Genomic DNA, 14,833 nt, shown 5'->3' on the forward strand with positions numbered 1-14,833 from the left:
ACTATGTACATTTTACTAGTGTTTACTATGTATTAGTTTTACCCGAAGATCTACGATAATATGTTCTATTTTTTTTTCACGTTTGTCTACATGGTTATGACTTAAAAGATTTGACCTATCATTAGTTTTTTATAAGATAGGAAATGTTGTTATATTTATACATTCCAGTGGTCATTTTTTGAATTTTTCAACAGCTTTTCAATTAATTGAAAAAACTGACAAAAACACTTACAGATTTACGAAATATTGGTTCTTGACGTAACTCATACACTAATGACTGTAAATAATTGAAGTTTTCCCCGAATGCTAAAATCACTAATATATAATGATGGTTAAAATATTTCGCCTTTTTTTTTTTTTTTTTTTTTTGTAAAATATGAAGTTATATGAAGTAAACAAAAAAAAAAATTTAACTGAAAGTCTCAAAAAATTTTACAATCGGTAGAATATGACATTTTTATGAAATTTAAATTAAACCAAAAAATATGTTTTATGTTTTAAAAATATTAATCAATTACAAATTATTAGGTACTTATTAATGTGTACTGATGATGTACTGATGAAACACATGATATGATACACCCATCCTCCTATGTTTAAAATTGATTTTGAAACCAATTTTACATTGACTTCAAATGAATAAGAAGAAATTGCATATCTCACTTGACCCTTTTTCGCATTAAATTAATGTATGAAAATGAATGCATATAAACGAAAAGCATAATACATACATTTTTAATCGAATGTATTCAGTCTATTTAATTAATCTAAACCGGATAATTTATAGAATGAATATACAATGAACATTTGTTCAAAATCAATATACAAACACAAAATAGAACGTTCTACAACTTAATTATAATTTGTAAAGCCATATTTGAACAAACAAAAATAATATTTACCACGAAAATTAAGTCAATATTTATTTTTAATCTTAATACGCCTTTTCAAATTTTCAACAGCTTTATTTTTAGTTGTAATTTGTTTTATGATTAAATTATCCTTTTTTTCAAACTGTCATAATAAACCAAACATGAGTGTTTATGAAAATCGTTATATTATTACTTATAATCGTCACAGCGTAACAATCATATTATTATCTAGCACTGAATCAATCACAGCGTTAATATTTTTGTATCCAAATACCTCGTACCGATTAAAACATTTGTTTTTTATAAATTCTCACTACGATATTAAAATAATTGAATAACTATAATAGTTATGTAATATTTAGTGGTCGCTTGTATATTAATAATTATCGAAATAAAATTGTTTTTTCATACATGTATATCAAGATAACCTTCCATTTTAACACCGAATGTTTATTTTTATTATTTTAACACAAAACTCGATTCAATTTAATTGTTTTAACGAAATCGTATTGTGTCGATCAAATATTTTTAGAATGATTAAAATTATTATAGATAAGCGATTATTATTATGCCGAGTATAACGAACCAAAGACTTAATATTATTTTAATTAGCCACAGAAACGTGATGCGGAGTTTTGGCTCTTATCACAATGACGTATGCGTGGAAAATTGATATTGGTAAATCATATTACAGAACGTTTATCCCATTAGATAATAATTATTAATGATAATCGATAAAGTTCGGGTAGGTCTGAAAATGTCGGCTATACTGTAATTGCTCTAGACAAATATATTATAACTTATCGTACGTGGGCATATCCAACTGTGGTTAGCATTTGTTCCACGCGTTTATCCTGCGATGGCATTTGGTCATGGTCAATCGGCCATAATAATCCAAAGCGGAAACATGAGAGGTTACGTAATTAACGGATGCAGCAGTATTGTACACTACAAATATATTATTGCTCATACAGTTTCTTGGCGATTCAAATAATATTTTGTACCATAATATTGGCGTTCTAAAGTGTTCTAATATTGATTGTGTAATGGAAACACACGGAAAAAGATTAGCAGGTAAGTTACGCAATTAGATGTATCAGTACGAGTATATTTTATAATTGTAATTTTTATACGACGCTGAAGAAGATCCAGATCTTCCGTCTCGAACACGTTTACTTAACCCTCATTATTTCGTGACTTATACAAATAACTTTCGGCCAATACTATTCGTTATGGTTGTTATTAATATTGTTATTGTTGTGCAATTATAGTGCAGCAGAATATTCACCTTACAATGTAACGTTTTATGATATTTGTAACAAATTGCGTACGACCTTAACGTTTCGTTGTATTAAAATGCATAGTGTTGCTCTTCAACGTATCAAACGGTTTTGTAGCCTTAAATCAATTATAAATTGATCCGTCGAGTGGATTAGAACGACACAATGACTATTAATTGAATTATTGTTTAATTGGAAAGGTGTATATGAGTATGGTTTTCAACATAATTACATTCTTTGTTAAGATTAAGAGTTTTATAACATTACGTACATATATAAACGGTTTTTTTTTAGTAACCTAAAAAAAAATACTATTGGTTTTTTTAGTTAAACATTTAATCGATCGTAACTCATTCGTATAACACATTTTTTCGATGTGATATACACGGGTACACGCCTATTACTGAATCTAATTTTATTTATTCGTACATTTCGGAAACCGGATACTTGCGAATCATGAATGTAATTATATTTTGTACAATTCTATACGAACAGTCATTATAGTTTTTATACAAAATATTTTCGCACCACCGTAGTACTGTTTAGGTCTGTTTCGAATTCCTTATTTTTCCCGTTTTGGTTAGTTCACAAACGTGTAAAGATTAATCATTCTACTTTTTACTTGGAAGTTCTCGCTAACTATATTAACAATTAAACAATCGATTATGTGATTATAAGTTATGCAAACATGATAATCGCATAATGAAATCTTTGTGTTCGATGTTATCAAAGAAAAAACATACGTTATATACTCGTATGTACACATATACATTTTAATAAATCTTATGAGACAAACAATTTAAATACACGTGAACGTACGTACTGAACATCATAGGCTTCAACACCACGGGGGCAATGGGACGATCGCTCCCCTGCATTGATTTAACGGGGACGAAAGTATTATTTCGCTCCCGTTGTACATGAATAAATCAGAACATCGACGATTGTATATTTGTATATTACTTTCTTACTTACTTACTATTACTTACTTAAATATGATCATTGATTATAAATATTATTGATCGCTCATAGCAATAAATTAGTCAACGTGAAAAATTATTCGTTTCCACCCATTTATTTTGATTTTTGCAGTCGCGACGTTTACACAAGCTTACACTCGTACTCGTATTTTTAACTTTTGACCCATAGTATTTCCTATTTGTATCGATTATTCTACAGAATAATCCCTATTCCATTATTTTATTATTGTTAGTTATCATTAGTTCATACGAAGTGTATTATTCGAAAATTATAATCTAAAGGTAAGTTTATTATACATTTATAAATCATATTGAAACAAATGCAATTTAGCGCTAACGCCGTTTTTTCCATATTTTTACATACGTAATTTTTTTTAGACTTTTGTAGGACATAACAATTAATTATACAATTAATTCATCAACATATAACGATTAGTCTATGGGGAAATATATATAAAAAAAAAAAATTATCGAACTTGATTCAAACTTAATTAACTACCAAATTAATTCTTAAATTAATTTATTTTCATCATCTTTTTCAAAATAAAAAAAAACACATTTTTAATATTTTAGTTAAACAAATATGGCTGGTTAGAACATAATCAAATTAATGATAAAGCCTTTTTACTAATTATGTAAATCTATGAGTAGTAATAACAATAATAATGTTTCTGTATTTTCCTCGGAAGGATTTAATAATTGGAAAAAGCGGTGGAAAAGTTTTATATGCATGAACGTTCAGAATTCCACAAAACCAATACAATTAAAATTATTTTATTAAAACAAATGCTAATGTATATGCTCACATCTTGAATATTCATAAAAAAAAAATCCATAGAAGAATTTGCTTTTAATAAAATATTATCTTCTATAGTTTTTTTGGTAAAACAAGGCGTAGCAATAAGAGGACACACTGATGAATCTACAAATTTCAATCAGTTATTAAAACTTAGATTGGAAGATTCGATAAATTAAAAAACTGGTTAGGTAGAACTACATATAAATGGATTTTTTCCCATGATATAACAAATTAAATTCTTGGTATACTTTCAAAAGAAGTCATTAGAAACATTATTAAACTTATTAAAAATAATACATTCTATGTTATTTTATTAAAAGAAATATATTACAGTAAAAAAACAAATTTAATTTTGTTTAAGAACAGTAGACAAAGAATTATTTGAAATAGAAGAATATTTGATAGGACTCTATGAAACAAATAAAACTGACTCTAATACTCTTTTCAAAATTTTAAAAGACATAGTGTGTAGATTAGAGTTGGATATTCATAATATTAGAGGACAATGTTTTGATGGTACTAGCAATGTTTCTGGAATACACAAAGGATTACAAGCTAGAACTAAAGAAATTAAACCCAGAGCATCGTTTGTGCATTGTCAAGGCTCATTCTTTAATTCTTGTTACCCAAGATAGTATGCAAAATATAGAAAAAGCTAGAGATATACTACATTTTATAAGAGAATTAATTACATTTATCAAATAACCACCCAAGAGGAGACTTGGTTTAAAATCTTACAAATAGAGGAGAATATGACTTGCTCTAAGACCATTTTGTCTAACCAGGTGGACGTTACGATATTTCTCTTTGTAATTTGTTATAGATAACTAAAATTAACTATTTACATTTTTGTCAGATTTTTCAAAAATTGAAAATAACGATGCAGGTTCTAAAGCAAAAACATTTTTAAAAAAATTTGAATCTTTGGATAGTTACATAATGCTTAAAATAGTAATTGGTATTTTTAAACGTAAGAAAACAATAAATACAATAATATAAAATAAATCTTCATATTTTAAACTTTCTGTACAATTTTGAATACTTTGGGAGATACTATAATATTTCATATATGAGAGATACATTCAATATTTTATGGAAATCTGCAAAAAAAAAATGTCATATTTAACATTAGAAACACCAAAAAAATCTAGAAAACGAAAAATGCTTCTTAAATAAATATGATAATAGTACAACTGAGTTCTTTATATTTACACCTGAAAGTAAATATAATCAAATATATAAAGAAATTATTGACCACACACTATCTTGTTTACAACTAAGATTTAATTCTAAAGTTCGAATTCTTTTGTGTACTATTAAAATGTTTTTTTGTTAATTCAAGTATATCACCACAGATACATGTTTCATGATATACTCGTAGAGGCCAAAGCTTAAATGTATCATCATTTTCGAATGTATTAACCATTACTAAAGATAAATTATACTCGTTTTTCATTTAACCCAGCTAAGACCATTCATACAATTAAAATTGACAGTATTAGTCACAAGATGTACTACAGAAAAAAAAGATATTTTTCTATGTTAAGAAGATTGAAAAATTGTATAAGAAGTACTATGATACAAAAACGTTAAAATTATTTGGCAGTTCTTAATTGCCACAAAACAATAGTAGAATCTTTGGACCAATACAAAATAGGAAATAATTTTATAAATAAACGTTAAACAACAAAAAATACTTTCGTGTTAAAATAAATAGATATATTATATAATAAAAAAATAAATATTTTCATATAAAAAAAAATAAATATTTCCATATAAATAATTAAAAATAAAACTAAAAACAATACAGAAAATTAAAATAATATGCATGTATAATATTTTATTTTGCACCCTAGAGGAGTATTATAAGGTAGTTACGGGGCAATAAAAAAAATTACACCTGCTTGTTAGCAAATTGCAGCATACTACAGAATTTTTTTTCGCTTAATATAGGGGTTTGCCCCATTCTTATTTTAGATATTTCTAAAAGTCAGCGCCTATGACTGGTATTTAGCTCATGATAATCTGCAATATTTTTTAAATTAAAACTATTGTTTTTCTCAGCATTTTTTTATTCTTAAACAAATATAATATGAAATCGATAGTTAAATTAATTTACCATAATGATATGATATTTAAAGGCACATATAGGTGAGATTCGGACTTATAATATTTTTTTATTCTATATTTAGATACGTTGATGCGTTATATTTATATCGCCCATCCAATTGGTATTTGAACGTTTTTAATTAATAAATTTCTAGTACGATAACAATTTCATATGTATTACAGTTTGAATATGTTGTCTTAACAAAATTGAAGTGGATTTTGTTTAATTAAAAAACAGAAAAAGATTAATAAAAATTGTACAGTCTATGATTGTGCGGTTAAGTATTTTCTGTATAGCATAATTTTTATATTTTTGTAAACTGGCTTATATTTCTTAATAACTAGTTAAGCACAATTCCTATACAATTATACAATTTATAAAGTACTTTTGAGGATCACCAGACTAGTGTTTCAGCTTAGCCTCGTACTGAAAGAGGATATCGCTTCATTAGCTAAATATATAAAAAAGAAAACACTATTTTAATGATGATGCATCTAAGGCTCTGAATCCTCGGGCATTTGACCCCCTAATACGTGCCTGATAAAGAGAGATAGCTTTTATTGATTAAACGCGCCTATACTCTTCGCTGCATATTTATTCTTTACTGGATATGATTTATCATGTATTAATTACATTATAACTCGTTTATTCGATTAAAACGTTGACAACGTCATTGAATTTAACCAACCGAATACGAAAACGAATTTATTCGTCTTCTGAAATTTGATATAAACAAATATTTTGCGCACGGACTTATTTACTCTAGTCAAAACTCAAAAGTGTATGACTTGCATTTTATAATAAGTGAAGTATCATTTTTAATTGACTTGTAACCAAGTAAAAAAATTATGTGTAATAAATTTCACTGTATATGAATGTATGAAATCACGGAAAATATTAAATAAATATTTTGCCTCTTCAATTGTTAGCTTTATATTTTGGTTTTAGCAATAGTAAATTTATGATAAGAAAATGTTTAATCTTTCCAATTCAATTATGGTATTGATAATATCAATTTGATATATATATATATATATATATATATATATATATGTATTATTATCTAAAACCTTGGAAATATTTTTTTTAATATTTTATGCGAATATCTACAAAAATGTTAGATAATGACTAATTATAATTTATGTAGACATTTTCAAGTTACATATAAAAATAATTAATTGTTTCAAAATTTGAGTTGCTATATATGATGAACATTTCACACTCAATAATTAGTTTTAATAATCATAATTAACTTTTAATGTTTTAGTTATTTTAATTTTATATATAGAGTGTTTCAAAAAGAACGTAGGATTTAAATTTAAATTAATTTTATTTCTTTTAAAAAAACAACAAATATATCATTTTCTTCAGGAAAAGTTAAGGTTTAACAATGAAAAAAAACATCGGGCATATAACCCTCCTTACTAGCCCTATAGGGTAGTTAGTAGGTTTTTTTGTATGGTTACAACAAGACGGCGCAACTTATTACACTTCAAGAGAAACAATCCCTCTGCTGTATTAGAAATTATAGAAATGTTATTATAGAAATGTTTATGAATATTACCTCTTTCTATGAATAAGTTATATAACAAAACATAATATACTCGTACACCCTAAATTTAATAAAAAATAATCTTACATCACGTTAGTTGGAAGTTTTATCAGATCATTTGTATAATAAGAGAAATTTAAATATTTACTTTGATTAATTATACTATATTTGTATGATTCCAATTAAATTCAGAAATTTGTGATTTGTGTGTGTGTGTGTGTGTGTGTGTGTGTGTGTGTGTATTACAGATTTCTAAGTAATTCAATGTTTAAATCTTCTATTAAAATGTTGAAAATATCTGTGAACGATTTTATCATATCAGTTATTTTGAATAATAAAGATAAAAAAAAAGCACACAGAAAAAAAAAACTGGTGATTATACATAGTGTGTTCGAACGCGAAAATAAAAAATTGCCAAAAAGTAAAAACTGGTTTTAAACTCGCAGTGTAACGTGTTAATGTAAAACATTGGATAAAATGATTTATTTATTGCGCGATGAATTATAATGTTAAGTATTGAAATAATATACCAAAAACGTGATTGTCGTTTCGCCTTTTCCGCACCATGTAAATGATAACCAGGATACGTCGAATTAAGTTTTTTATTACATTATTTTGCTGGAGGCGTATACAAATGCGTTGTAGTACAACCCACTGCACGAGCAGTGCAATCGGATCTGCTGCGAAATCGATTTTGTCGTTTTATTATTTTTTTTTTCTCTAGTATATACCTTGGACGTATTATATTTCACACATATATATTGTCAAACACATACGAATGCATTTTATTTTTTACAGCAAGTTGGCTCGCGGGTGTGCGTTAACGTCGGGAGGTGTATAGGATACGAAATATATAAACATATATTTTAAATTTTCTCGTGGTTTTTGAAGGGAATGGGAGCGCGGATGCTGTATAAAAAAAAGAGGTAAGAAGACAGATGGTAGAGAAATACATATATATATATATATTCCCCTTCGATATGGAAAAAATTGTTATCATATACACGTTTTACCATTTTTTTTCTCTTCGTATATCCCTTTAAGCCTATTTAGTGTTTACATTGACCGAACGTTGTCCGATAACGCCTCGTCCGCGGTGGGAGGAGGATGCAGCTCATACGTGTACGTGTGTTCGTGTTGGTGACTACGTATGTATGAATCACGTACACGCATATAGTAGCGAGTGCACCTCGTCCCTGTCATCCGCCGAACATTCGACCACAGCATCCGCTCGGTCACCCTTGATAATAGTGGCGTTAAAGGAGATACGGGTGCGGTCCGTGGCAGGGAAGAATGTAAACTACGTCGTGTATAAGTGTATGTGTGTTTGAATGTATATGCGTGTGTGTACGTGTATATGGGTGAAGGGGAGGACCGTTATAGTGTATTTCTGGCATCGGGCGATAAAGGCGGTTGGCCTGGAACGCCGAGATAACGGTGGCGGTCCGTGAGGCGGGTCGCGCGCCTTTATGGAGTAGTATACGTTACCGATGTACACACTCGCAACGGCAGCGTGCTTACCTACCACCAAGTGGGTGGTGTGAGAGGACGTTTGATGGCAGGCCGCCGGGGGTGGTATTCAGAGCACGGGCAGTGAGTAGCGGTGACGACGACGAGGGTTACCCAGAATTAAGCTCACCTCAACACGACGTCAGGTAGTAAATTTAATTCGTCCACAACCACCCCACCACCACGTCTGTTCATGGAATTCCTCCCATTATCATTTTCCTTTTTTTTTCCACTCTTTTTTTCTCCTTCTTCCCTCACATTTTTCCTTTAATTCCCTTTAACAGATCGCTGGTACAGACCGATAAGCATTTATATAGGTACGTGTATATATATATACATATACCCTTCGATATATATACACATTTATACGTATAAAATACTATCGCGAGCCCTGTAAATCTTAGACCAGTGTGTCTCCTACTCTTTCCCTGCATGCACTGACGAAGCCGACCCACGCAACGGTGTCTCTGTTATGTCAATACCGCGTCGTTATCTCGTTCGTCAGTTCGGTTTTTTTTCTATACGATTTTTCTCTATCTGTAAATGTGTGTTTATTCTCCTCTTTCGTTTCAATTATATTATTATTATTATTATTATTATCATCATCTTAACGCAAGGTGGGAGCTTGTATTATTAAGGTGTGTGGCTTTACGAATATAATATACGCGTAGGCGGCGATCCTGTATTCCTTTACTATCGCGTTACCCTTTCACCCCCTCACCGATCCTACCTCTTTCTCACTGACACCCTTTCAGCGACCGATGCCTTCACAACGGAACTACACTAGGTCGACGGTCGTCAATCGTTATCTCGACGACAGCAACGTATGCATTGTAATAATTGAATAACAACAATAATATAAATATTATACATGCATATGCTTATTTACCTATATAGTTTACGTGTTGCGCATGTAAAAAAGATCCACGTCAGGAGCTAGAGAAGCGATTACGATTCCGTATTGTTTTTATTTTATTTTATTTTATTTTTTGCGTTTTTACTCGACTAAGCCACACAAGGGGACTGAATATATGTGTATTAATTGTTACTGCAAGTGTCTACAAGTGTAATCGAATGTCTTGGTGTTCATACTCCCAACTCACCCCCTATTTCCCTCACTTGACTGTCTGAGTAGTCAAAAAATACGAATGTGTTTCGTTGTCATTCCGTTTTCGATACCTAAACAATTGAGAACTATAAAAAGTAACATATAATACTGTCTTGGTATACTCATAAGAGCTGTGACTTTTTTTCTTATTTCTTATTGGAACATCGTTTGAATTTTGATAAACACTGTGTGTATAGGTACCTCGGCAAACTTCCTGCTACTTATATTATAAATATTTATGTATAAACACACAGCCCATCTATTACCAAGCACTTCAAAGTTCCGATTCGTCTCCGTATAGATACTACATTCCTTTAGTTGTGATTATGAAACATGTCTTTATTCAATTTAAGGCTTAAAAACAACGGTTTCCAAAATGTGATGCCGCGCCTTATAGATTGCTATCTGGTTATCTCTTAAAATTGTTTTTAGTTTTATTTTTATTCAATAAGAAAGTTCATGAGTCTTACCAAGGACGTTATGAGATAACCTCAGTTCATAGATTCTCCAACACTCTCAAACTAGTCTTTTAACTAATTAGCCACGCTCGAACTAATACAGATCTCGCAGTAGTATAGCTATTCTTCGACTTCGGAATCCCGGTGTAACATTTAGAGCGTCGCGGGACTGTAGCTATGTTGTTCCTGCGGGAAACTCTTTCTCGCCTGGTTCCTGATTTTAAAAACAAGTCTTGTACGTACCGCCGCTTGCGTGCACAACAATGACGACGACGCCGACGTATAATAATACGAACGCTCGTTACACGCGTGTGCGCCAGTGCATCGTTACGTGCATCATAACTACACAGCACAGAGTTCAACTGCAATTCGCTTATCCCATTCAGAACAATAATGCGATTCGTACGTGTATACAACGTGTGTATTATGCGTGTAGTTCCCGTAGTATTATTAGTTATTATTATTTATATTACATTACGGGCTGGTGCCCAAGGTACATTTTAAGATAAAAGTACATTAATATAACAGACAAGGCATATAATGTATTAAAAAACGGTAATAATATAGTTACACTAAACTAGAGGGATTTTCATTAGTGTTACGCGGATTCGAACGATGGTCGCAGCCAGTGTCGGATCCAAGTATCAGGATGCAAAATACATGTTGATGTGTTGAATAACTTTAGAAAAATCCGAATTTAAATACTTTATCGATAGGTAAATTAAGAAAAAAAACCTTAAAATAGCGACTTAGACAATTTTGAATTTCGGTTTAGTACCCGAGGCCCCCCGGTGCATTGCACCCCCTGCACTGCCGCTAAATTCGGCACTGGTCGCCGCAGCAACCGCCGTGGTAGTACACGTTTAAATGTCGATCGCGTCGGACCCATTCACAAAAACCGTAAAGCTTGTATATTTTTTATTTTATTTTATTATATTGGCGCCAAACGGCAATTTCAAAATATATATGATGTACATAGATTGGTGAAACAGAAAAATTATATTGCAATTGAATATTATAATTTAACAGCTTAAAACTCATGTGAGTAGTATAAGTAATAGCTAATAATAACTAATAATAAAAATAACTAAGGAAGACATATAAGAAAGATAATATCTACATGGCACTATTGATACAACGAAGCATGCGGTACAAAGGATGGTTATTACCTTAGAAGGTGGAATGAGTAGGGATATGAAAGGGTGTGTGATGTCTTGAAGAGTAGATCGGAACACGAAAATTAATAGAAAAAAGAAGATCTGGGACATCAATTGAACCATTGAGTAGATCTAGAATAAAACGGAAATCAGCATCAATACGTCGAGATGAAAGCGTAGGAATGTTTAGCTTTAAAAAGCACGGATGAGTAGTCATGCTGCAGATGCTCGATTTTGAGTAATAAAGAGATATACGAGTGAAACCTATTTTGGACTCTTTCTAGTCTTAACTGGTCTTTAGCTAAGTAGGGGTGCCAAACTATCATAACATATTCTAATATAGGATGCACAAGAGACAAGTAAAGCGTACAAAGACAATGGACAGTTTGCGTTGTGCGCGCGCGCGTGTACGCTATTCTCGTTTCGAAAGGACACGACGGTCGCGCAACGTTACGTTACGTTTTATTATGTACAGATGGCGATAAGATGCGATAAGCGCACCGCAATGTTGTAACGACGTGGTGTGTACAAACGGCAACGTTAGACCGAAACAATTGTTCGGCTAATATACGTGCGCGCGATCGACGAGAGCACCATACGGCGAGTGATAACAAGTCAAACATGCGCGTATGTACTCGAGAGAAAAATATGATTTAAAAAATAAAAATAAAATGTACAATAACAGGAACGCCAAAACGAAAATCCGTCGAACTCTATAACCGGACTGGCAGTACGAGTGTGCGTAATGTGTTCCGTTTCCGATTACTCACTACTCGGTATCGGTCGTAAATCGCATGTGTATATTAAACAATATAACGCGCGCACGTAGTGTCACGCGGCTCTCTCTCTTTCCTTCTGTTTCTCCCACTCACTCTGTCTCTCTCTCTAGACCGTCCGACGAATTATTTTCATCATACGTGTTCCGTACGTATTATTATTATTAATATTACTATATTATTCCGTTTATCGTGTACGGGTCTAATATTGCTAATCTGTCACCGCATCTAGTCGTATACGGTCTTATAGATGATATCCGACGTCCGTGTGTCACGCACATATCGCGTTCAGTTGTCGTACGAATACGTTTTCAGCCGTACGCCGACAATCTCAGCGTCGAACTGTGTTGGTCTCCCGTATGGTAAAAAACCTTAATAATCCCCGCGTCGTAAGTCACATGCACATCTTCTTGTTCTCCTGAAAAAATAACTATCACTTTAACTGAAGTTTTTACGGGTACGAAGTATGGTGAAAGTGATCCGACACACTATCAACAACATAAGTAAGCGAATCGTCTTAATTAGCATATAAAATTATTATTTTTAATAAGCTTAAAATTCGTCTATAAATATTTTATCATTTTAACGATTACGGTGCAATAAGGATGATATATATAAATATATTTTATGATCGAACGAGGTACGAAAGTTAGATATAACGAATTATTTTTGGTTGATTGATCATATTGATATATTATTTATATTGTTGATATTAGTGATATATTGTTTCGTACGTACTATTTGAAACTATTGTTTTTTTTTTTTAAAAAAATTAAATATTAGAAATGGTTGATCAGTTTGACAGTTTGACTAATAAATTTATTAATATGATAAATTCTTTATGCTTTCGTTTTAGTAAGACAGGCATTAGTAGAGTTATTTAAATTCATTGATTTAAAATTACATTTTGATAAAACATTAATTTTATATAATAAAATATTTATTATACAGTTAATAATTTATTTGATTACACTTCATAAATCACATTTATATGTTACATGTATTTTGTATATGTCTGCATGTTATATTTTCAAAGTTCGATCTAAACGACCTATATTTTACTTTACTTCTTTCATGAATCTTGAACGAATAATTACAACCTGCAGTAACATATTGAATTTAACATTATCTGTACAAAATATTATTTTCACTGGGGTTTAAAATAAAAATTAGATGATAAACATAATACAAAAATATGAATTGACGTTTAATTTATTTTCTTTGACAGATTTTCTGTTTAAAAAATCTTGTCGGTTGGATAAAACATTTAAATTTAATTTATATTTTATTTTGTATACGATTTAATTGAAATGTTTTGGTTTAATTTAGCAATTCCATACGTTGTACACTTCGTAATTTAATTTCCAGTTGGACTGCTTAAAAATTATAATTTTTTCTTTTGGTAACAATTTTTAAATGATATGAAACATCCGATAAAGACATTTAAAAATGCGAAGCTATTAATTACAATAATTCTTCTTTCCGTATTATAATTCTGAGAGAAAAGCAAAATAATAAAAAAAAAAAAAATTAATGTTTGAAACATCTATAAAAATGCGATTACCTGTAATACGTATACATATTGACATTGAATTAAATGCACTATACCAGAATACTAGATTACATCCATCAATAATTTGAATGATTACTAATGTTTTATGACTGTTGAATGTTTGTAAAACCATTTGTACCTCTATCTGTTGTCTGTTAATATTTCTTATCTGTTTAATTTTTGTTTGGGTGTAATTTAAATTGGTTTTTCGTGCGTAAACTTCCGGTGGTTCTGTACATGGGTGTTATTATTATTATAATAAATATGTGTCTGGAGCAACGGAAATACTCTGTAAACCATATCTACGTTGCGCCATATGTTATGACGTGAAACAATTGGGTCCATAGTTCATTTTAATTGTCAGACGGCCAAAATCGAAAAAATAACTAATGGACTTGGTGCACGGTAAAGTCGATTATTAATATTGATTTAGATAGCCGATAAACTTCCCGTGGCCACTATATCACTCGGGAAAAAAACTGATAAGTCAGGTGGAAAATATCGCTGGCAGCCGGCCGAATTCCAAATGCCACTGATAAGATGTGACCGATTAGATGATAATAAATTATACTTCGGGTCGTGTCGAGATAGGAGATAGGAAGCCGTAACTCCGATAACAATCATCAATAATAATAATAATCTAAATGTAATATTTTAAAACCGCACGAAACTTTTGCCCC

General features: G+C 30.7%; 1 protein-coding gene across 2 annotated transcripts in view; it reads left to right on the top strand.

Annotated features, from left to right (window-relative positions):
- LOC112683445 (zinc finger protein ush) overlaps positions 1-14,833 on the top strand; it is a 101,351-nt gene that overhangs the window by 67,671 nt on the left and 18,847 nt on the right. The window contains exon 1 of one of the 2 annotated variants that reach the window (XM_025554495.1): positions 12,900-13,104. The exons of the other annotated variant lie outside the window; for it this stretch is intronic. Within the exon in view, the coding sequence (XP_025410280.1) occupies positions 13,068-13,104 (37 nt within the window). The 5' untranslated portion in view covers positions 12,900-13,067. Of the gene's footprint in view, positions 1-12,899; positions 13,105-14,833 lie in introns of those variants that run through there. 2 annotated transcript variants of the gene reach the window in all.

This window comes from Sipha flava, unplaced genomic scaffold, assembly GCF_003268045.1.
Source record: "Sipha flava isolate LNK unplaced genomic scaffold, YSA_version1 226_pilon_pilon, whole genome shotgun sequence".
In the NCBI taxonomy this organism is placed as follows: domain Eukaryota; kingdom Metazoa; phylum Arthropoda; class Insecta; order Hemiptera; family Aphididae; genus Sipha; species Sipha flava.